Source organism: Rhizophagus irregularis, chromosome 2 (genome assembly GCF_026210795.1).
Source record: "Rhizophagus irregularis chromosome 2, complete sequence".
NCBI classification, from domain to species: Eukaryota; Fungi; Glomeromycota; class Glomeromycetes; order Glomerales; family Glomeraceae; genus Rhizophagus; species Rhizophagus irregularis.
Window position 1 is genome coordinate 3,290,755 of NC_089430.1, and position 24,048 is coordinate 3,314,802.

General features: G+C 28.1%; 10 protein-coding genes across 10 annotated transcripts; 6 read left to right on the forward strand and 4 right to left on the reverse strand.

The window, feature by feature from the left end:
* Nucleotides 1-1,511: 1,511 nt before the first annotated feature.
* OCT59_012083 (uncharacterized protein) lies at nt 1,512-2,902 on the reverse strand (the record flags this gene model as incomplete). Its single annotated transcript, XM_066134219.1, has 5 exons — nt 1,512-1,671; nt 1,746-2,040; nt 2,139-2,153; nt 2,218-2,492; nt 2,595-2,902. The coding sequence occupies 5 exons, from the start codon at nt 2,900-2,902 to the stop codon at nt 1,512-1,514; spliced, it is 1,053 nt and encodes a 350-aa protein (XP_065989506.1).
* A 911-nt stretch (nt 2,903-3,813) lies between these two features.
* On the forward strand, nt 3,814-4,766 carry OCT59_012084 (uncharacterized protein; the record flags this gene model as incomplete). The annotated part of the gene is made up of 5 exons (XM_066134220.1): nt 3,814-3,837; nt 3,912-4,001; nt 4,067-4,162; nt 4,232-4,301; nt 4,399-4,766. 5 exons carry the CDS (start codon nt 3,814-3,816, stop codon nt 4,764-4,766), a joined length of 648 nt encoding a protein of 215 aa, XP_065989507.1.
* A 388-nt stretch (nt 4,767-5,154) lies between these two features.
* OCT59_012085 (uncharacterized protein) lies at nt 5,155-5,663 on the forward strand (the record flags this gene model as incomplete). The annotated part of the gene is made up of 3 exons (XM_066134221.1): nt 5,155-5,241; nt 5,445-5,484; nt 5,542-5,663. 3 exons carry the CDS (start codon nt 5,155-5,157, stop codon nt 5,661-5,663), a joined length of 249 nt encoding a protein of 82 aa, XP_065989508.1.
* Nucleotides 5,664-6,311: 648 nt separating this feature from the next.
* On the forward strand, nt 6,312-6,926 carry OCT59_012086 (uncharacterized protein; the record flags this gene model as incomplete). The annotated part of the gene is made up of 3 exons (XM_066134222.1): nt 6,312-6,399; nt 6,637-6,766; nt 6,836-6,926. The coding sequence occupies 3 exons, from the start codon at nt 6,312-6,314 to the stop codon at nt 6,924-6,926; spliced, it is 309 nt and encodes a 102-aa protein (XP_065989509.1).
* Nucleotides 6,927-8,459: 1,533 nt separating this feature from the next.
* Nucleotides 8,460-8,808, forward strand: OCT59_012087 (uncharacterized protein; the record flags this gene model as incomplete). The annotated part of the gene is made up of 2 exons (XM_066134223.1): nt 8,460-8,568; nt 8,669-8,808. 2 exons carry the CDS (start codon nt 8,460-8,462, stop codon nt 8,806-8,808), a joined length of 249 nt encoding a protein of 82 aa, XP_065989510.1.
* A 2,145-nt stretch (nt 8,809-10,953) lies between these two features.
* OCT59_012088 (uncharacterized protein) lies at nt 10,954-11,485 on the reverse strand (the record flags this gene model as incomplete). Its single annotated transcript, XM_066134225.1, has 2 exons — nt 10,954-10,957; nt 11,019-11,485. 2 exons carry the CDS (start codon nt 11,483-11,485, stop codon nt 10,954-10,956), a joined length of 471 nt encoding a protein of 156 aa, XP_065989511.1.
* Nucleotides 11,486-12,280: 795 nt separating this feature from the next.
* Nucleotides 12,281-14,128, forward strand: OCT59_012089 (uncharacterized protein; the record flags this gene model as incomplete). Its single annotated transcript, XM_066134226.1, has 5 exons — nt 12,281-12,298; nt 12,396-12,435; nt 12,515-12,544; nt 12,614-12,922; nt 13,251-14,128. The coding sequence occupies 5 exons, from the start codon at nt 12,281-12,283 to the stop codon at nt 14,126-14,128; spliced, it is 1,275 nt and encodes a 424-aa protein (XP_065989512.1).
* A 383-nt stretch (nt 14,129-14,511) lies between these two features.
* On the reverse strand, nt 14,512-15,701 carry OCT59_012090 (uncharacterized protein; the record flags this gene model as incomplete). Its single annotated transcript, XM_066134227.1, has 7 exons — nt 14,512-14,633; nt 14,698-14,855; nt 14,923-14,985; nt 15,178-15,211; nt 15,334-15,367; nt 15,429-15,436; nt 15,668-15,701. The coding sequence occupies 7 exons, from the start codon at nt 15,699-15,701 to the stop codon at nt 14,512-14,514; spliced, it is 453 nt and encodes a 150-aa protein (XP_065989513.1).
* Nucleotides 15,702-16,028: 327 nt separating this feature from the next.
* OCT59_012091 (uncharacterized protein) lies at nt 16,029-17,242 on the forward strand (the record flags this gene model as incomplete). Its single annotated transcript, XM_066134228.1, has 2 exons — nt 16,029-16,124; nt 16,190-17,242. 2 exons carry the CDS (start codon nt 16,029-16,031, stop codon nt 17,240-17,242), a joined length of 1,149 nt encoding a protein of 382 aa, XP_065989514.1.
* A 269-nt stretch (nt 17,243-17,511) lies between these two features.
* On the reverse strand, nt 17,512-18,408 carry OCT59_012092 (uncharacterized protein; the record flags this gene model as incomplete). Its single annotated transcript, XM_066134229.1, has 7 exons — nt 17,512-17,642; nt 17,717-17,752; nt 17,831-17,869; nt 17,952-18,008; nt 18,075-18,128; nt 18,208-18,216; nt 18,342-18,408. 7 exons carry the CDS (start codon nt 18,406-18,408, stop codon nt 17,512-17,514), a joined length of 393 nt encoding a protein of 130 aa, XP_065989515.1.
* Between the last annotated feature and the right edge of the window lie 5,640 nt (nt 18,409-24,048).

The following is a 24,048-nucleotide window of genomic DNA, read 5'->3' on the forward strand; positions in this document are numbered from 1 at the left end:
ACGCCGAGACAGAAACCGCGCCTACCACAATATTAATGGTAGAAGCCGCCAAGATTTTTGGGACTCTGTTGCCAATAGGTTCATATGACTAATATCTATAATTTCTTTAAAAAAGAATTTAAATTCAAATTAACCAATCCATTTAATTGAATCAGAATAAATAGAATATTTCGAACGAGGGTTTCCGGGCAACAGTGCAGCCAAAAGTGGAGGAACCTCGTCAGGGATTACCATGTAAGTAAATAAATAAAATTACATTCATATAAATTAAATGTATTTACCGAATATTCAAACTGATTTTGATATTTAGAACTATGTCCTTTATCGTAATGGTACCCCTGGGCGGCAGCTGTGAATGCGTACCGGCGCAAGATATTATCGCGAATTTAGAACGAGATTTTGGGAGAGGCCGGGTAATTATACTATAATAAAATTTATAATTAATATTTACGTTCATGTTTTAAATTTGATAAATTTGATCAATTTTAGTCACGCATGATGATCGTAGGGCAAGGAGAAACTTACCTACGTATCGTAGAAGAAGATAATTATTTTTATTTTTTTATTATTTATTAAGTGAGTAGCTAGACATTTGATCCGTACCAAATATCGGCTGGAGACTCACGTTTTTTTGGGCTGTGACTGATACTGACGTCCACGCCGTACAGCCTGGGTACTATTTTATAAAATAGTAGCGAACAAGTATCAAATGTGTATTTTTTTTATTAAGTTATAATAAAAATTAGAATTTACTTTAATTTTTAACATAAAAATTGTAAATAATAAAAAATTCGTAAATAAAAATAAATTTGCTTTCCCAAACTTAAAAAAAAGGTGTTTATATAAAAGAAAAGGTGTTTATATTATTTTTGATTATTCAATAGTATCACATGCCCCTTGTATACGTTCTACTGCATATGCAGTTTACAATCTCGTAAATTTTTGAAATATTTCAACCGTAATATTACGCAGGTTTACAGTTTCGTAAATTTTCGAAATATTTTAACCGTAATATTACGCAGGTTTACAGTTTCGTAAATTTTCGAAATATTTCAACCGTAATATTACGCAGGTTTACAGTTTCGTAAATTTTCGAAATATTTTAACCGTAATATTATGCAGGTTTACAGTTTCATAAATTTTCAAAATATTTCAACCGTAATATTACGCAGGTTTACAGTTTCGTAAATTTTCGAAATATTTTAACCGTAATATTACGCAGGTTTACAGTTTCATAAATTTTCAAAATATTTCAACCGTAATATTACGCAGGTTTACAGTTTCGTAAATTTTCGAAATATTTCAACCGTAATATTACGCAGGTTTACAGTTTCATAAATTTGCAGAATATTTTGACCGTAATATTGCGTAAATCTTACGATATTGAAAACTTACATAATATTTTAACCGTAATATCACATAAATCTTACGAAATTGTAAACTTACGTAATATTTTGAAATTTTTCAAAATATTATGCCATAAACTTTCGTAAACTTACAAAATCGTAAACTTACGCAATTTTTCGCGCTATAAAATTTCCTGATGTTAATAAGATGACCCAACAATCATCAGTTCGTTGTTCAAAGATCTGATATCCATCACATGTCCCAGATAGTGCAATATCCCGTTCATCTTTAAAAAAACCCCTTTGTAATAAATCCTTATATAACCTATTGAAAGAAACATATTTTAATGGCCTTTTTTTTTAAAAAAAAATTTACTTTAGTAATTAAATTATACTCACAATCCATCAAAGATATCAGCATATATTTCCTCCTCTCCTTTGTTTTGGGAATAATTACGTCTATATTGTAATTCTTCGGCTCTTTCTTTATTCTTGTATTGAATTATTAGGCGTTCTTTTACCAAAAAAAAAAATGTTGTATTTACAGGTTTGCCATTATCATTAAATCTGTTTTCACCACAAATAGGGCAACTGGCTAAATTTTCATATGATGATGTAAATGCAATACAACTGTTTTTGCAAGTATCGTATCTATGAGGTTCAAAAGGAACTATGCTATTGATTTTTTTTTCAACTTATAGATTGTTAAATTAGAATTAACATTATCAAGTATTTTGTTGAATGCGATGTCAGATATTGAATGGAGTACTTTTGTATGTAAAAGACGTAAACCTTGAATCAATTCATCTAAAATAAATAAATATTATTATTCTATCAAAATTAAAATCAATAAACATAGTATTAACTGTACCATCATTTATGTTTGTCATTTCAGATTCCTCAAATTCTTTATTATCATCTGTTAATTCATCATTCTCTTCAGAAATATATGCACTTGTTTGTGAACAATCACTTTCAGTTTCTATGTCTCCTTTATCATCTTCTTCATCACAATCTTTATTATCAAGACTTTGCCTATCACTATTCTTATCGTAATCTTCGTTATTAGGAATTGGATTACCATTATTATAATCTTCGTTGTCAAGAAATGGCTCATCGCTATCGTCATCATCATAATCTTCTGATCTGCAATTAACATGATTTTGATGATTATTAAAGTATTATTATAACAATAATGTTTAATAAAAGTAAAATTTACTTTTTTTTATAAAACAATTAATTAATTACCTTTTTGGTATGTCTTTTAAAATTACAGGAACATGATCGTTATTTGAAACATTGCTTTCTGAACTTGTATCTGATTTATCCGATTCATCGTCTTCGAACTTTCTTTTTTCAGCTGCGTTACAACTTGAAATTGATTCACTATCGCTTTTTGTTTCTGATCCACTTTCTGCTTCAGATTCATTAATTTTTTCAATATTTGCTTTTTCTCTTTTTTGATGTTTTTTAAAAGTTTTTCTAGTAGACAACCACTTTCCGTTACCATCTTTAGAATTTATTTTACAAATACGACAAGAACAAAGAAATGGCATTTTGAAACGTGATAGAATTTATGTAACGATCTATTTTTATAAACAATCACATAGTTTGTATTATTACATGATTGTATTAAATTTACGCATTAAAGTTAGAGGTTGTGTTACAAGATTGTGTATCATTATTAGAGATGATATAATAATGACAATATTCGTAATAATTATACTGATTGTATTATGAGCAATGGTTCACACAAAGCCATACTAATTGTTCAAAGCCTATTATGAGCAACGGTTCATATAAAAGCCATAATAATTGTTCAAAGCCTATTATGAGCAACGGTTCATACAAAACCATACTAATTGTATTAAGAGATTGTGTTATGAGCAACGCTCGTACTGATGACTGATAAATTGAATCATTATATTTTATGTATTATTATCAATAAAGTTAATTTAACCGTGTTAATACTGATAAGAATGTAGTCCTAATACTTGTAATAATCTTTCATTAATAATTTCATAATATAATTTTCATGATATTTTTTTTCTTTATGTCACCAACACTACAGTGAAATGCAAAAGTTATATTTAAAGGTAACTCCCTCTCACCAATTGTTCGCAAGGCTCTCAATCAGTCAGAACCTAAAATAAAGTTATATCGGTTATTAGACATGTTTGATACTGGTCTCCTTAGTGTCCTCGAGCTGGGCTTTGATGCATAAACGAGTCGTAATATATTATTCACGGGGGTAATGAGTCAGTTTTTGGAGAGGCACTTTGTCAAACCATCAGGACAGAAAATCAGAAAATGGAGTCGAACAACTATAAATGGTATTTCGCGATCAATAAAAAATAAAAATAAACAACGCGTCAGTCGCGTCATGTTTAAGTATAAAGTATAAATACATGCTATCTTTAGTGATTCTTCATTTCTTTACGCATTTTTTTAAAAAAATTTAAAAAAAATGGAACAAACACCCGAAACTGAGGTATAAGAGTAAAAATATAAAAATATTTTTAATAATCTATAATCAAAAATTCTTACTTTATTACTATATTATAGCTCAGGCCCATATATAAGCCTACGTCTAAATATAATTTACAAAATGCGTTAGGATTAAAAAATGAAAAGCAACGCTGGCTTGCTTATTTAGTAACTATTTATTAATTTTTAATAAAAGATAAAAATTGTTTTTTAATAGTAAATTTTTGTAATAGGAGATAATGCGAGAATGTCTCTACGAAAAGAATGTAGATTTTACCGCCGATTATAGGAGTCAAAAGCATACAATAACTGCACAAATAGTTCGTTTTGTAAATATTAAATTTTAATTTTCGTTATTTCTTTTTTTTTGAAGTATACTAAAAATTATTATATTATAGTTTAAAAAAAAGGCTCCTGACTTCCCTATAACCGCAGCCGATTGCCGATTGAGCTGTAAAGGAGATACTTGTTAGTACTATACAAAATAAACGTAAGTTAATAATAACTTTATTTATATCTAGTTGGTTTATAGTAGAAATTAATTATTTCATTTTATTTATAATAGGCTATTATCTGAAAAAAAAAAATGAATTAGAAAATAATTTAAGAGTTCCACCACAAAATTCTCCAACATTACAGGACCATCCTCCACCATCTCCTCAAGCACAACAAGATCCTCCTTCTCCAGTTGAGCCTTCTGATGAACAAGTTCAGATCTGGCCTCCAGTTGAGCCTTCTGATGAACAAGTTCAGATCCGGCCTCCAGAACTACGTACTGATGAACAAATTCAGGTCCGGCCTCCAGAACCACGTACTAATGAAAAAGTTCAAAGTAATCCTCCAAAAAGGGTCCGGAAACAACGTGTAAATGACAAAGAAAATCAAATTAATGTCCCCAAAAAAAGAGGAAGAAAAGCAAAATCAAGTAAATAAATAAACTTGATCTCGGAGATGACAATTTCTTCGTTCTTGTATAAAACGAATCATACATAGTTTTGACTTAATTAGTTCAATAAATCTTGTTATGATAAACTATTGGTTAATTCATCTTCTCATACACTATATCAGTATTCAGCATTTCATTCGAATTAAATTAAAAATTTGAAGACGTTTAGATTACCTCCGCATAAATAATTTGAATTGTGTAACGCGTAATTTGTCCACGCCTCATTACGCAATATTTAATTGTTCTAATCATTAATAAATAATCTACACACTATAAATTACTTTGATAAGAAATTTTACACATTTAATCTTTTTTGTTCTAAAAAATCGCTTAAATCTTATAAATACCTTTCCCTTCAATTATGATAACTTACAAATGAAGATGGTTCACAAAAGAAGTCAAAATAAATTACAAGAACGAAAAAATAAATCCTTTTCGAATAATAAAAGAAAAAGAGATAAGGTGAGTGAACACTTGAGAACCGTCTAGAGTGGTTACTAGGTTCGCCCGTAGTTTTTCAGATCTTTTAGATAGCTTTTTTTATTTTTTTTCTTCTATTTTTTATTTTTTTATTTTTTTATTTTTTTTTTGGAGGGTTTAATAAAAGATGGAGTATATAATTGTATTTGGTTGTTATCTGGTTTCTAATTAAAAAATTGGTTTAGGTCAACTCTTTAAACGAAACAATTGAAAATAAAGATAAAGGTAATTATAAATTATTATTGTATAAATAATATATATCAATTACTAACATTTATTTAGAAATTACACAATTAAAACGGCAAAAAACATTTGCCGTTGAATTATATCAACAAAAGTTAAACCAAATAATAGAAATAGAAAATAAATTAGAAAATAATTGCAAATGTATAGAAAATGAATAATTTTGTTAATAAATTATATGTTATTATAATTCAGTTCTCCCAACTATTCTGTTCCCCAAAGAACTACGTGAAAAATTTTTTTTTTGATGGGAGAAAAAAATGATATGTTCCCATATGAAATAAAAATGATATATCTTCCCATACGAAACAAGTTTTGTGAGAAAAAAAATCATTTTTTCACGAGAAAAGGAGTTTGCCAAACAATCCTGTTACATTGAAGATCTGCTACTTTTACGTAATTACTAATAGCTCATTTATTTAATATTTGTATAATTTATAAAATAAAATACGAATACTGACAAAAAGTAAATTTTACTTTCAGTTAACAACCAGATCGGCATACTGTACTATTCTGATTGAAGTTTCTAGCACGTTGTTTGTAATTAATTTTGTACTTTTCTTTGTCCCCATTTTTCCCATTTCACAAAAAATTCATCAGATCTTATCGTTCTCGTGTATTTGCTAAAATCCTTCTTTTTGAAACATGTATTTTCTCACGCATTTTTTCCTATATATACAATCCAATTACGTAAAAATTATTTTAAGTTTTCGTAACGTCTAAACCTGTAGTACTCTCTTTAGGTAAGTCAGCCTGCTGAGATAGTTTTAATGATAGGAATAACTTTTAATTTATATAATAGATTCACGATGGTCAGACACCGCTCTCAACGTTCGAAGGAAAAACGAATTGCTCACATTAAGAGCAAGAGAGGAAGTGCTCGTCAGGTAGTTGCAGGTGGGTTCCTCTCTATGATATCCTGGGGGCTTAGATTGTTCTAAAGAGGGCTTGTGGATGTTTGTCCTGAAATGATCCTGTGGACGTCTTTGGATTGTTCTAAAGGTGACTTGTGGACGTCTGTTCTAAAACGAATCTGTGGACGTCTAAGCGGTATCGGTGTCAACCTAAGATGGAAAAACCCGCTTGGTCGAATTGCGCATAGATCAAGTTAACCAATTTTTTTTCCCCCATTAGATTACATAAAGGAATTGGAAAAAAAGGTGCAGGAACTTCAAGAGCAAGTGAATGGTATGGATCGGGCTTACAGAGATGACCAGAGAGAATTGCTGCGGGTACATAATGAATTAAAGAAGGCAGAGAAGAAGTAAGTAATCAACTTTTTTGCTAATAAGTTTCCTTAAATTAATATAATTTTTCACTTTTATTTTATTAGGATTACTCGTTTAGAAGGGGAGGAAAGGGATGAAGAAGGCCAAGAAAGAAGACAAAGAAAGGGACAGGGACGAGGGAAAAGGGGAAAATAAAATTTTGTATAATGTTATTTATATTCCTAATATATTTTTTCATCTATATGTTAATAAATATTAATAATATAATATGTTACAAATTGTTTATTATCGTTGTTGTAAGTTGTAAATATTAACGTGCTTGGTAAACTAGTTTTAAGAATGAAGGATAAAATTTAGCGCAAAGAGTAGTGACAATACAAAGTGCAATAAAATTACAGGTATTGCGAATAAAATGACTAAAAAGCCAAAAGACAGAATGAAAAAAAGAAAGATATAAATAAATGTAAACGAAAATGATGCAGACCTAACCTGACGTTATACATTATATGTTATACTGTACGAACACTGTTGTGATATTAAAGTCAATCGGCAAATATATATATATATATTTCAAATAAATCTTAATAAAAAAATCAACGTGTAACTGAATGATAAATTTTCTTTACCTGAAGATTTTTTTAGGTCTCCCGGTTCGTAAGACGAAAACGTCTAACGTAATGATTCAATTTATGATCGCATTGCACATTGCGTAAGTTTAATAACCCACCTATTATTTTTATTTATTTATTTATTATATATCTAATAATTATTTTCACACGAGAAAAAAAAATTTTTTGTCAATCCTAACTGTTACATTCTGCTACCATCAAAATTGTCATTTTTTTTTTAGTGAGAAAATTTTTTATTTGCGGAAAAAAAAATACCGAATGGGAGAAATGTGGATGTTGCACAGAGTTTAATGTATCATGCTAAGGTGGTGGAACATCATTATTATAACACAATTAAATCTTACGCGTGCACTTCCATTTTTGGTTCATCAAATCCACTTTGCCATTAAAGTATAAATACACCGCTTCCATTAAAAGATGTAAAGATGTAATTCAATATGGTGCATATCACCTAAACTCATCAAATAAAATTAGTGATTTTAAAAAGCTAACTACTTGTTAAAATTATATGATAATTAAAAATGTAAACCGATAAAATTACACTTTGAGTTCTTCTCTTTCAAATTATCGGATTACTTTTCCTTTATCTAACATATTTCAAAAGTTATTAAAGTTTAAAGTTAGCATATTTTTATATATCTCTATATTAACTTATATATAAATGAGAAAATTTCGGAATTATTCTATCATGTGATATTGATTATAACCAATTATATTGATTTATTTGTTATAATAAATTGTGATCAAAATTTTAATTACTAAATAAAGTTAGACTATTGCCTTATTTAGAAGTAATAAATTCTAATTTAGTAATGATCATCATAAAATAAAAATTCGGACTATTGATGAGTTTAGGTGATATGCACCATATCGAATTACATATTATGATTAATATGTCCAAACAAAAAAAAATCAAATTACATATTACGATTAATATGTCGCAGCAAAAAAGCCATAAAATAGAATTACATATTACGATTAATAAATTTATCAAACAAAAAAATTAAAAATTCATTTTTTGGTTTTTCTTTCTCTAATTCTCTTCTTTTTTTAAAAAAATACTGAATTCTTTCTACCACCTTTATCGCAATTTTAAAATATGGACTCTTTAAGATCATTAAAAATACCAATTATCCAGCTGCAAAAAAGTATTTTACCTTATAATTTTGATTCTGGAGAACAACCCGAAACAGAACAGCCTGCAACAGGTTTGCAAAGTTAATTATTTATTTTGTATCTAATTCTAATAAATCAATTAATATCTACTTCAATTTTGAATCAATATTTCATAATTGGATATATTTAAAGATAAACAAGAACCATTGGTTCTAATAATTTCTCCAAGTGTTACAAGTGACGATGGTTCTTCTGGTTCTCCCAGTGTCGGGGTTGGGGTTTCTAAAACTTTTAGTAATAAGGGCCGTGACATATATTACGTAATTTCTTAGGGGGTGGGGGGTAATTAGTTATATTAGTAGAAATCTTACGTTACACTGATCTGTATATCATGTGATCTATGATCATAATCTGATTCGCCGTAAACATTTTTTTTTTAATTTTCAGAAAAAAATTTTTAATTAAATTAAATTGTTTTGTATTTTTAATTTAATATACGTAATTTATATTGCACAAATTTTAGATATTATGTACTCAGTTAAATAATAGTGATAGTTTTATAGAAAATCTGCATTTAAGATATTCTTGCAGTATATTCCTTTTTTAATGTACCGCTATTGCAAATAAAACTGAAATATACTTTACATTTTACGTATTTTTTACTTTAATTTTTCAAAGTGAGACAAAATTTTCAATTTAATTATTCAAATATATATTCACTCTCCATCTGACATGTATTCTCTTAAACCAAGTTGAATTTCATTAGATGGGACAATATGTTCTGGTTGTTGTGAAGGTAAAAGAGAAAAATCATCAAGAATCATAGAATTTTGTTTAACCTGATCCTTTTTTGGGCGTCCTCGAGTAGCAGGATGTGCTGTGCGTTTGTGATTTGTCAAAAAGGCAAGAGTAGGAAAATATTTTTGACAGACGGAACAACAAAGACGTGAGTACATATTTTTATCAATAGATGGACAATCAGCATCATAGCCTGGTATTTTCAAAAGATCACAATATTGAAGAATGTGAATAGGATTCATAAAATGTCCATCTCTAGCTTTGGTGACAGGTGGCAAGAAACCATTGTTGTTTTGTAGAAAGTCCATGGCTTCTTCAGCTCTAGGTGGTTCACAACAACTTGTATTTTTACAGCGCTTGATATCAACCGAATAGGTGCACAAATTACAATGTGTTTCAATCCAAGACCATGGTACAAAACATTCCGAGAAGGTATTTGCATCCTCTTCATTTTTTTTTGAATTTTTTTCTCGTCTTTTTAATTCTTCTGCCCTTTCTTTATCTGTACCTTCAAACTTTATATTTTCAAATGGATTAGTAAGTGTATCTACATAATGGACATCAACTTTCTTTCCAAAAATCAAATCACGACTCCAAATATCACACAAGGTTTCTCCCGCATATCGAAAATTTTGAGTAGCCAATTCTGGATTTATTACTCTTCCTTGTGTATTCAAATGTATACCAAAATGGTTGATTGGCAATGTCGACACCAGCAAGTTTTCCAGACAATGTCGCCATACCTCTTTCCACAGGATTATATTTTGATTGTCCTGGAGCATGCGTCCTTACACTTAAATAATCTAAATCAAATTTCTTGAAGAGATGACAATATGCTTTTATATTTTTTAAAAATCTAGGATTTTCATCTGGTCCTCCATCCACCAACAATATCCAAATAGGTCGAATATTTCCATTTATTTTTAACACATCATCGTATTTGGAATCCATGGTAAGACTATTAAGATCTTGCATATGAGTAACTGAAGACGTACCAAGAGACCATTGAGGACGTACAAAAATTGCCAGTTGTCCTGTTCGAAGTGCATCATTTGAATCACTTGGCTTTATCATCAAATATACTGATGGAATTAATTTTTGCGCATATCCAGTAGGAAAATCATGATCTGCTACACATATGGGTTCATTAACTGATTGTAGTGTATGAAAAGTCCGGCCTACTGCAGGTATTCCTAAGCCTATTTTCGCCTTGTCATCTTGAGAAATAATAACACTCATATCAGCAAATAATGAAGCAAATTGTCTTGCACATTTAACAGATGCAAGACAGTAATGTCCATCAGGATGTTCTCGCATTTCAGTACGTGAAACTCCAGCTACTGCAACCCATGCCGGATGATGATGTGCTCTTGCAGCAATTGAATTGGCTTGACGAGGCAATAGATAATTATTTAATGTGGTTCGTGCCATATATACATTGTATCTTTCTTCAAGATTTTTACGCAAGTTTTCAACTATACGCACTTTAACTACTTCCTTCCTTCGTTTTGCATCAGCTGATCCAAATTCAACTGAATTATGAATTTGATCATGCAAGTCTGGGTATTTAAAGAGAATTGGAGGCCGACCACATCCATCATATCGCACAACTTCCTGATCTTCAGTAAGCATTTTTAATTTTTTCGCTCTACAATCTTGAACATACTTTGCATTTCTTTTTAACTTCATGATTTTGTCTTTATTAGAGCTAATTTCAGTTCGAAGATCATTTATTTTTATGTACATATCATTTCGGATTTGAGGGTCAGTTGTAATATTGCAAATTTGCTCTAATTCGGCTATCTTTCTTTCAATCATTTTGATCTCATCAGTTGCTCTCCTTTGGGCTGATGCATTTGGTGAAATTTCCAGTGTTGAGTCTATGGAATGAATGATAGGAGGGGGTGGAATGGGATCTTCTCTTGGTATAGAATGCTTTGATATTACTGTTCGTATATCATACAAGTTAAAGGGAATTGCCAGGTATTGTTTAATTATATCTTCAATTTCTGTAGAATTTTTGTTTTTAATTTTATTCCATTCTTGTGCTGCTTCACGGCAAATATCAGCACGGTTTGGAGTATAATTTGCAGTTTTTACCATGATGCTATATACATAAGCATTGGAAAATTCTTGATATTTATTTATAGGTGAGCGATATATTGGTTTTTTATTAAATTTAGGAGTTGAAAAAAACATTTGACGACTCATTTTCGATATTAATATGATGTATTAAATTTAAAAAAATATTAAAATATGAAATAAGCCAAGTGGAAGATAAAAGTTTCGCAGCGCGTCAAAGTATTTCGCAAAACTTGCAATGAAACCGTGATATAAAATGATCGGCATGTTACATTAAGGAGTTTAATAATTGTAATTTTTCGAAATTTAAACATTTTGATAGAAAATAAATTTTGGATTGTTTTTAAATTCGCATGAAAATTTATTAATTTTTTTTCGAAATAAAGCCATTTTAAATATATTTGGATATATGTAAAATAAATATATATATATACAAATTTAAACTTAAATATCTTGAAAATCTGGATGAAACATCAAGAATCCAAAGAAAAAGAGAATAGAAATCGTATTGACAGAATGACTTTATTTAATCATAGAAGTGAATCAACCGGAAATTTTATAAAGTTGATAAAAATGTCACGTGATTGAAGATCATATCTTACATGGGGGTGGGGGGTAAGCGTTTATATTAAATTGATATTACGTAATATATGTCACTGCCCTAATGGCACTAAAAAACCAAATATAAATAATGAATTTTTTGACAATAATGATAGGAATGAAGAACAGGATCATGGTCAAGGTTAGTTTTAAAATTAATATGATTTTATATTTAATATATGTGCGAACACGGTATAACAGTAATATTAAAGTTTATTAAATAGTTATTAATTAACACAATTTTATTTACAAAAAGTAAATTCCTTTTTTCTTATTTATATTTTATAGATGATCAAGTAAAAGTATTGGATACCAATACTGATGATGCTAACGAAGATTTTTGTAAGTTTCAATTTATATCTTATAATCTTAGTAATTTAAAGCAAACAGTAATATTTAAATTTATGTTTATTATTTTCTATTTATTGTAATGTATAAGGTTCAACCCAAAAAAAATGATAAAAAAAGAACGAAAATTGGTAAATTTTCGCATTTTTTTTCTTACCTTGTTGATTAACAAAAGAGATACTTACTTTTTGTTATTTTAAATTATATTAGATACCTCGATGCGTAAAAGGGCTAAACCAGGTATTGTATAATTCACAGAAAGTAAACTCTGAAACTTGAATTTGAAATAATATATATATTTTTCTTTAGACGAAAAAATATTATTGGCCATTAATAAGATCAGAGGTCCCACAATAGATTCGTTATTATATTCATTGAGCAAATTGAAAAATACCGGAGTTAAAAGTGTAACAATGAACTTGGTTAATAATAATATACGATTTATGGATTCTACAGGAACATTAGTAATAAAGCCAAATCACGTTAACTCTGATGATATAACAATTAATGCCAGTTTTCCTCATTATGATTATAATCAAGCCTCGGATCTCAGCTTCGAGGCAAATATTATCGAATTAAAGAAATTCAAAGAATTGGATATGGCTAAAGATATGATATGTAATTATTTTTAGAAGGTTGTAAAGTTGCAATTATTACAACATACATACAACACTTTTGTTGTAATTACAACACAATATTATAATTATTATATAGTATTATAATTACTACTAGTATTGTAATTATTATAATGTGTTATAATTATTTTCAATTATACAAATATATATTATTATTTCTTTTTATGATGATATTTGTTCTATAAAAACTTATTTTTGTAATTTTTATTTTTCAAAAAGAAAATTTTTGAATAATCATAAGTATTGTAATATTACAACACTTTAACTTTAAAAGTAGTAATAGGTTGCAACTCTTACTATTATAACACAAGGTAGTAATTATCAATTACATACTACATCTTTAGATATGGCAAGTATAAGATTGGCGGAAGATTTGCATAAGCTGCTAGGTTATATTGGTAAATTGCCAAATAATCCATCTATACGTGATAGGTCAATCTTCAGTAAAAAAGAAGAGTATAGAGAAGCCCCCATTAGTCATTTGGAAAAGATTAATTCAACACAAGATTTTCAATTTTTTCGTGGTACTCAACGTATTAATTTGATTTCTGATGACAATCAAAAAAGTTGCAGTTCTTTTAAAATTTTACCAATTCGTGTGCAAGAAAAGACTTCATCACTTACTGAATTATCTGATAAATTCAAGAAGATTGCAAAAGATTTATTGGAGGATATATTTTTATCCGTAATGGGAGAAGCAAATGAGCAAGGAAATAAAGAAATGGCTAGATGCAAGGAACTAAGGTTCCATGTCAGGTTTTTTAAGTCATACATACAATTACAGGCTTTTTGTGAGATAAACTTAAACAAAAAACAATCAGAGACGACAAAATCTCAAGCAAAAATATTAATTGCTCAATTTTACCCCTTAATTTCTTTACCGAATTTGGAATTGATGCTTCAGCAAGCACCACGTATATACAGGTTACTAGAAGTAGCCAATTTTGATTGGCGACTTTTAGATTCTTTCGAAGAATTAAGCGCATGTTTTTTTAAGAGTGGGGTAAAGACAACAATTAACTTTGAAATATGGATCAATTTGGTCCGTACAGGCAAGCTGATTAGTTATGACGAAGAATTAAAAACTCAAGAAAGAAATAGGGAAAACAAGAGGATTAAAATTGAAATTATTAAGGAATATTTTGATATTTCAGGGGTTAATTTTGACAAGATGGTTGGTAATGAGTAGGTAGTAAACAGAGAAAAAAAAATTTTTTTTGCAGTCAAATAGTTTTGCATTATAATTAGAATGAATTTATATTATAATAATAAAAAATGGACTCGAAAAGCGTTGCAACCTCCAGATTTATAAATTAACATTATAAGTAATTTAGTAATTTTACATGAATAAAAGGCTAAATAATATGCAATCTTTTATTGTTTGCGCATTCTAACATTTGCTAAATAAACTTGCTATAATTGCTATCGTTTACTATCATAAATAAATAAATAAATAAATCAATTTGTGGCTTAGCCTATTTTTACATGAAAAAAACTCCGATATGTTATTTATGTATACGTTTTTTTGTATTTATTTAAAAACGTTTTTTTTTGAATACATTTATTATTACATCAATTTGTTGTTAATGGTTTGGAACATTGTTCCAGTTGGTTCGATATTTTGTTAAACACTTCATCAGATATAGAATGGAGTACTTTTACATGTAAAAGACGTAGTCCTTGAATTAATTTATCTAAAAAATTAAATGTTAATTAATGATCTAGTTTAAAATTTTAAATTTATAATATTAAACATACCGTCCCATATTTTATTCTCTTTTTCTGCTGTTATTTCAAATTCCTCAAAACCATCATACTCTTCAGAAGTACCACTTTCTGTCTCTGAATTATCATTATCATAATTATCAATAATCTTAAAAGGTCCATAATCATAATCATCAAGAATTTGATCATCGCTAAAATAATTGTAATTATTAGGAAAATGTAAGTTATATTTTTTATTATAAATAATCGATCAATTACCTTTTAGATGTATCTTCTAACACTGAAGGAAATGGAACATCAAAGCTTTGATTATTACTGTCACTAAAGTCATATTATAACAACAATTAGTAAATTAGTAAAAGTAATTTTTACTTTTAGCAATAACAGTACGATATATTAGCTAATATTTTAGGAGGTATAATGATAATTTTAATTATTTGTAGATAAAGTAAAAAAATTGACTATGCTGATTTTAAATAAGGGCAATTTTAACAAATAAGGGAAGGTTTTCACTTTGACAATCTCAATTTAGTGTAGCGAGAGGTCCCTGACAATAGGAGAAATAATGGTAAGACAACAGTAAAACAAAAATTTTAAAAAACTTTTGTCCATTGATGAAACTTACCGAAAGTTCATCATTCCAAAAATATGTTTTTCTTTCATATTTACCTAAAGTCCATTCCAAAGTCCAGATGTTCTGATTCTAAAAATGAAAAAACGTTAGTTATAATATTTTTAATATAAATACATTTACACCTAATTACCTGAAAGGCTGTTCCAAATGGTTTTTTCTTTCAAATATCTATATAGAAGGAAGACATAAAATAGAGTAATAGATTGATTAATATACGTGAAGTATGAGTCTTCAGAAATAAAAATCAGCAAAAACAATGTGTATAAATAAGATAGAACAAGTATCGATATGCGCCCAGTCTTAAGCCGCAGGATCCTCTTCAAGAAAATTTTATTTTCTAGAAGAAGAAACCTGAGTCTTAAACGATACCAATTCTATGTATGCGCTTAGTTTTAAGCCGCATGATTCTCCTTAAGAGAAGAAACCGAAAATAACTTACAATTAATAAATTAAAATTTAACTATGAACATAATACTGGTGTAATGTTATACAATGGAAAAAAAATGATGAAAAGATTGATGACATAGTAAATCATGTAAAATTTCTTTTTAGGTCATATTAACGAGAATTTTTTTTCCTTTTTTATGTATTCAACCGCAATATGGATATTGAAAAGATGAATCGTGTGAAATTTCTTAATGAACTGCAAATGCTTTTAACTCTCTTTTTTCCTTTTTTTTTTCTTTTTTTTCACATTTTCATTTTCAACATCCAATTTTATATCGTAAACATGGATATCTTGCCAGAAATCGACTTAAGTGAGAACAGAATTACGAATAATACAATTGACAAACTAATCGAAACGCTTAAAACTACTAAGTTCAAGGTTAACCTTATTATACAAATTAAGATATATTTTAAATATAAATCTAAAGTTTTTATTTGAATTAGAAATTGAACCTCAAGAGTGTCTTCACTAAAAATAACAAACAAGAAACCTTTGAAATTTTGAGAAAAATATGCGAAGTAATTAAAAAAAGCACAAATTTGGAAGAACTGATAATTAGTAAAAATGCACTAGGAAAAAGCGGTGCAAAGGCGTTAAAAGTTTTTTTAACTAATAATGTTAATTTAAAGCACTTGATAATTGACGACGCGGGGTTAGGCGAAGGAGGTACAGTTATATTAGAATCGTTATTGAATTCGAGAAGGAAAACTTCTTATTTAGAAACATTTTCAATAAAAGAAAATGTTTTAGGAAAACAGTGTTCCAAACTGCTTTCTATGGTTCTACATAAACATAAAATTACACTAACAAAAGTAATTTTGTCTCGAAACAGCTTTTATAACTCAGATCTTTGTCAAATAATAGAGTCTTTAAGTTTGTGTAAGAAGTTACAAATTATTAATCTCGAAGATAATTTTTTCACTAAAAAAACATCAAAAATGCTTAGTCAATCTTTGGCTAACTGGCCGGATTTAAAACAACTAATAATTAATGATTGTTTGATATGTAAAAAAGGTGTTATATATATTTTAGAGGCATTATTAAAGGGTACCAATAAAAATATTGAATATCTGGGGTTTCAATATTGTAGTATTGATGAGAATGGGTTCTATACTTTGGCAAGTATAATTAAAAAAAGTCTAATGTTAAAAGTGGTGGAAATCAATGGGAATTATTCAATTAAAAAAAAATGTATGTCAAAGCTAAATTTGGTCTCTAAAAAAAATGGAACCTTGATAAATGGATTTGATGATTTAATTAACGAAGATGATGAGGGAGAAGAAAAGGAGGGAAAGGAAAAGGAATTGGACGATAATGAGGTAGAGGAAATTCATAATGACATGAAAGGGAAAGGTCATGATGGAAAGAAGAGAAAGGAGGAGGAGGGGCTGGACGTAGAGGAAGAGGAAGGAGACTATGATGAAAAGGAGGGAAAGGAGGAGGAGGGGTTGGACGTAGAGGAAGAGGAAGGAGACTATGATGGAAAGGAGGAGTGACTGATGATGAAATCATGAGTTTTATAATAATAATAAGATAGTGCCGTAGTACAGTTGCGATTTTATTGTAAAATTAAAATATTTTGTATATATTGTGCCAGCTGGCAACTTAATAAGCATCCCATGACTTTAAATTTTAGCTGAAAAGTTAATTGAACGAATAATTTACTTACATTAATTATTCTACGTAAAAATCATTCATAATTTTTTATTTATTTTTTTTTTACATTTTATAATATAAAATTATAAATTCAGTCTAATGTGATAAATCAGATACTATTATTAACCAAATTCATTGCTACACTTTTAACTCCAGTTTTTTTCAATTTGCTCAAAGAATAGAATAATGAATCTATAATAGGATCTCCAATCTTACTAATAGCCAATAAACTTTCTTTGTCTAAAGAAAAATATATATATATATTACTTCAGATTCAAGTTCACAAGTTTTGCTTTCTGTTAATTATACAATACCCGGTTTAGTCACTTTTTTACATATCGAAGTATTGCCTAATATAATTTAAAATACCAAAAAGTAAATATTACTTTTGTTAATCAACAAAGTAGAAAAAAAATACGAAATTTTACCGATTTTCACTCTTTTTTTATCATTTTTTAGGGTTGAGCCTTATATAGAAACAATAAACATAAATTTAGTATTATTGTTTGTTCTAATTATTAAGATTATAAGATATAATTTGAAACGTACAAAAATCTTCGTTAGTATTATTGGTATCTGATATTTCTAATATTTCTACTTGATCATCTATAAATAAGTAAAGAAGAATTTTACTTTTTGTAAACAAACAAAGAAACGATGAAAAAGAACTACCATCACTTTCCCTAACATGTTTTTTGTTTGAATTTCCTTCGATATCTCGCGATGCTTATAATATAAATATGAAAATTGGATTAATAACTTTATAATAATTATACATAACAAAATCTCAATATTATTGCTATACCGTGTTCGCCTATATATTAAATATAAAATCATAGTAATTTAAAACTAACCTTGACTATCATAATTTTCAGAAAGACTTTACCAACCGTGCTATTAAGATTAGAAAGATCGATATTTTTAAAGATAATCCAGAACCATTTGTCCTAATAATTCCTCCTAGTGTTACTGGTGGTGATGGTCCTCCTGGTTCTTCCGGTGGCATTGTTTTTGAAACTTTTAGTAATAATGCACTAATAAAAAACAAAATAAAAATAATGAAAATAATGAACTCTAACTTGGCATCGAAATCTATAATTATGAAATATTGATTCAAAAAAATTGATATAAAATTCGATTTATATTGCCACACATTTTATTTTTTGTTTTTTTTTGTTCTCATTTTTTACCTGCACAATTCTTGCATTTGTCTTTAGTTTTTGACATCTTTTTTCAAAAAATAATTCATGTCTTTTAAAGAAAGAAAGAAATTTAGTTTATAAAATTAAATAATCTAATTACGTTATTTTATTTAATTTTTTGCCGATCAAAATATTCATGTACTCGATCAGAATATTTTAAGGACACATCATCACATACCAGGTCATTTGTGAAACCGATACGAATAGTATATAGTCCTTCCCAGAATATTTTAAAATATTACAATTCGAAACACTATTTTAAATATCCATTTGTACAATTTCAGTATATTTTAAGAATATTATATTAACATACCTAAATTACTGATAAATTACTTTTAAGGATATTTTCCATATCTAATCAGAATATTTTAAAATACCAGTCAATATTACATTTGAAAATTAAGTATATTTTTTGTATAATTTAAACTTATTTATTATTATAGAACACTATTTTAAATATACTGTTTGTACAAATTTCAGTATATTTTAAGAATATTATTACTATATAAGGATATTTTAACCATAAAACTAGTACAGTTTAAGGATGTAGACTTTTTATAGGGACGTAGAACCATAGTCTTTTAGTTCTAGGCTAATTCTGGCTAGATATATAGTGTCAGTTGGAATTACTAAATATGGCAATCACGTGATCCCGGATAAATAGTTTAGCCACTGGACAAAAAATTTTTTACTGGTTCTGTCATTGCTAAGGTTGCTTGTCTAAACCTATTCAAAATCCTATGATTAGTTTCGTCAAAATTTTACTATAGATTTATTATAGTTTCGGCAGAGTTTTGGCAGTTTCAGCATTTATAATAAGTTTCGGCAGTTTCGCCTTTTCCAAAGTTTCACCAGTTTTTTAATATAACTTTAATATAGTTTCGGCAGAATTTCACTTTTCGGCGAAATGCCATCTTGCCAAATCCCCTAAATTTCGGCAAGCAACCTTAGTCATTGTAACACAAAAATTTTTGTATTACACTTACTTGTAATTCTGGCTGGCACTATAAGTTCGGCCTGAATTAACAGCAGGATTGAAAAGACTGAAAGACCGCGGTCTGTCTTAAGACTGGCAGTCCTGAGACTGAGTAAGACCAGTAGGACCGATGACCATCTTTAGTAGCAATTGCTGATCGTGCACTTTTAAATACTTTTTTAATTTTAAGAAAACTAATCCAGGAGGAAAAAATGTCAAATTTTTCACCACTTTTTTTGTCAAATACATAGAAAGTTTTGTCTTTTTTATCATAAATTAAAGTTCCCTCTCTATATTTTGCTTTTTTATAAAAAAAATAAATCTGTTTTCCATTAAAACTAGGTTGAAATCTATATAATTCTTGAAGGGCCTCGGGATGCTTAATTTTTTTGATTCCTGTAAGTTGGTTTAGTCACTTAAAACACGTTTCTAAAGTAAAAAAAACTTTAATTAATAAAATATTTTATTAAATAAAAATATTTAAGTCTACTTTTCTGACTATATTTATTAAATTTAAGTATATATATATATGTATATATGTATATATATAGCCGATTAAAAATTTCTTTTCATAGAAATATTTAATCACGTTTTGAAGAACCAAAAAATGAAAAAAAGATCTCATATTTGTTATACTTTAATGGTGTAATAATATTGTATATCAAATTCTTTTATCGGAAATGATTTATCTTTCAAATTTTTGACATTTATTAGTGAATTATATTAATTTAATATATAAGACAGTTTTGTTAACCTAAAATCATATTGTGTAATATTCAGTTAGATTCCTCTCACCCCTTGATAATGTATGAAGATATTGTGAAGTCTGATAACTTTTCTAGGGAGTTCTGAGTAAGATTGCTGGAGAAACTAAGGGGTTTTAGCAAGTTGGCGAAATGCCAAAATGGCGAAACTTTGCCAAAATTATATGAAAGTCTTATTAAAAAATTGGCAAAACTCTGGAGAAAAGCGAAACCTGATTAAACTTATTATAAATGCCGAAACTACTGAAACCTTGTTAAAACTATAATAAAACTATAGTAAAATTTTGGAGAAACTAATTGTAGAATTTTGGAGAGGTTTAGGCAAGCAACCTTAGTTCTGAGTCCGCTGCTCTTACTAAAATACCATTGAGTTTGTTCCAATATCTATTTATATCTTCTTGAAAATACTCTGTAAGATTGGCTTTATTCTTAATTACTTTTTGATCTAGCGAGTTTAGTTGATTTTTTATATTAAGCCAGAACTTATTACACTTTTCCATTTCAATGTCATCACAATCATACAAAACTATGGTGTGGGCATTACCAGCACAGGTCGAAATGCTAAAAATCGGCAAAAAAATGGCACGAAAAGCAGTGGCTATTCTTGGCTATTCTTGGCTGTTTTTGGCTATTTGCGAATTAACCTATACTATTTGTAAATAGTTTATATAAATTTGCGAATAGTTTATGCAATTCTAGCCATTTTTTTGCTTGTTTTTGGTCATTTAACGTGTGCAGTAGGTAATTTGTCATATATTGTATTTTTTTTATTATTTCTTATGAGGATCGAGGTATCTATCATAGTTAATGTAACTATGTCATAATCATTATGTGTGATAAACATTGAGGGGATAATTGAAAAATTCATTAAATTATTACTGTGATTTTCTGATATCCAAATTTGGTCTATTCTCGTGCTTACACAGGATTCCGCTTACTTATAATAAAGGTCACTGTAGAAAATTGGTCCTTTATTAATAGTTTTTACCTTACTTTTTTCTTAAATTCTATTGGTTAATTAGCTAAAATCATAACAATGTAACATAAAATTTTCTTTTATAGTAGGATCTGCAAAGAATTTTATATATGATTTTTACCTTAAGCCTGGGGGTGACCTATCTTATAAATAAGCAAATTCTACTTACACCCTCTCTGTGATAAGTATTTTTTAGTACTTTTTTATTGAACTTTCTATATAAACCAATGTCTCAAGATCATTAAAAAATTTGGGTTTTGTAATATGTTATAGACTTGTGATGGGTACGATCAATATGACCATTTGAAATCAAGTTAAAATCTCCTATTAATATATGTACTATATATATTTGATTTTTTCCTTATAGTTTCATCACACATTTCCTTTTTAAGTTGTTCCAAGGTGTCATGAAAAATTGTTTTATTTTGTGATGCTGCGTAAATAATTTATATGCAAAATAAAACATTTCTGAATAAAAAGTATGCTGAGACTAATTTCATCTGAATAATCCCTACATACTTTCTTAACGGACTACATGAACAACCAGGTGTATCCAGATGTAAGGTTGCTTGCTGAAACCTAGGAGTTTAGGCAAAATGGCGTTTCACCAAAAAGCGAAATTCTGCTGAAACTATATTAAAGTTATATTAAAAAACTGGCAAAATTTTGGAGAAAGGCGAAACTGCTGAAACTTATTATAAATGTCGAAACTGCTGAAACTCTGCCGAAACTATAATAAATCTATAGTAAAATTTTGATAAAACTAATCGTAGGATTTTGAAGAAGTTTAGACAAGCAACCTTATCCAGATGTGTATACATTCGAAAAAAAGCTGCAGGTTGTTCCAGAAAATGAAAGACCCCTACCTGACTCCGTGATAAGAGGACAACCTGAAAGATTTGTACCTGAACAGGACCCCGCTTACTTCTAATAGAGGTTACCTATAAGTCTAAGGTAAAAATTACATAGAAAAGTCAAAAAAAACTGGTTGGTAAAATTCTTTATAAATTAAAAAAAGTAAATGTAATTCTGTGGTAAGTTTTTTTTATGTAACTGTTAAGTATATGGTAAAATTAAACAGGATTTTAAAATGTAACTTGTAATTATAAGGTAAAATTTATAATTTTGTAAAATTTATTACTAGTATATACTATTTTTAGCATAAAGTTTATTACACAGACATGTAAAATTTATTATACTATTTTTAGTTACAAGTTTATTACACAGACACATAAAATTTATTATACTATTTTTAGTACAAATTTATTACACAGACATGTAAAATTTTATTACATAAACACGTAAAATTTATTATACTATTTTTAGTTACAAGTTTATTACACAGATATGTAAAATTTTATTACACAAACACGTAAAATTTATTATATTATTTTTAGTTACAAGTTTATTACACAGACACATAAAATTTCATTACACAAATACGTAAAATTTATTATATTATTTTTAGCATAAGTTTATTACATGGACACGTAAAATTTCATTATACAAATACAGACACATACAAATTTATTACACAAACATGTAAAATTAAAAAAATAAATATGTAAAAAAGAATTTTTTATAGATATTCATGTAATATAAAAAATTATAAAATAAAGCAAAGAACGGAAAAAATGGGTGGTTGGAGGTAGTAGGTGGGATAAATATAAGTTATTTTTTTTATTTTTTTTTTGTCAAAAAAATAATATATATATTTGTAACTATTGATCAATTTTGAACTTATTTTAAATAGGAACTTTTTTACATTTTTTTAAAATAATTATATCTAAAAATTAGGCCAATTTTAAAAGAAATAAAAAGTACCAAATGTATAAAATAAATTATGTTTTATACAATTTATAATTATAAATGTTACTGAACTTGTAAGGTAAAAATATATGTGATTTAAAAATATAACTGGAAAGGTGGTAAAATTACTTAGTAAAAGGAAAATTAGAGTAAGGTAAATTTACATATAAATCTTAAAAATTTTACGGTGACTTCTATTAGAAGTAAGCGAAATCATACCTGAGCGGATACTCTGACATCGTATCAGGAAAGGCTAAGACTAATACCTAGTTAAGTGAGAATGCTATCTAGATACTGAAGCTACTTGGGAACCCACTAGTCAATTAGAAGAAGATGTTTCTGACTTAGTTTGCAAGTTTTAGGAATAAAAAAAAATTGAAGAATTAAAAGGTCTTATTTTTTGTCTCCTCGATTCACGTTAGGAACTATCAGAATAAAAATATTTTTCCTATTGCAAGTAAGGGCTATATACTCACGTGATTTATGGACATTGTGGTTGTAACGTTTTAGACACGTCTGGCTTAACCCTCGTCCTTCCTGTACTTTCTTTACTCAAAATCGTGAGGTTTTCAGTGATAGTACAATCAGGGGTAAGTTCGATAGACACACCCTTTATCATGCCGAATGTTTTACCTGATCCTGAAGTACTGGATATATTATGTATAATACTCTTATCAACATTCAGCCCTAATTCCTCAACAGCTTTCCTCTAAATAAAAGACATGTTAGTACAAATGTCAGCTAAATATTAAATCGTTATCCCATTAACTTTCCTATCCAGTGCTAAAAGATCTTTAGTATTCTCCAAACGAGATATGTCAATATCTATAGGATCATTCTCCCTGATATCCTCTTCTTATTCCTTCTCAGCTAAGTCCTAATCCTTTGGAATCTCTGTAATTTTACCAACAGACTTCAA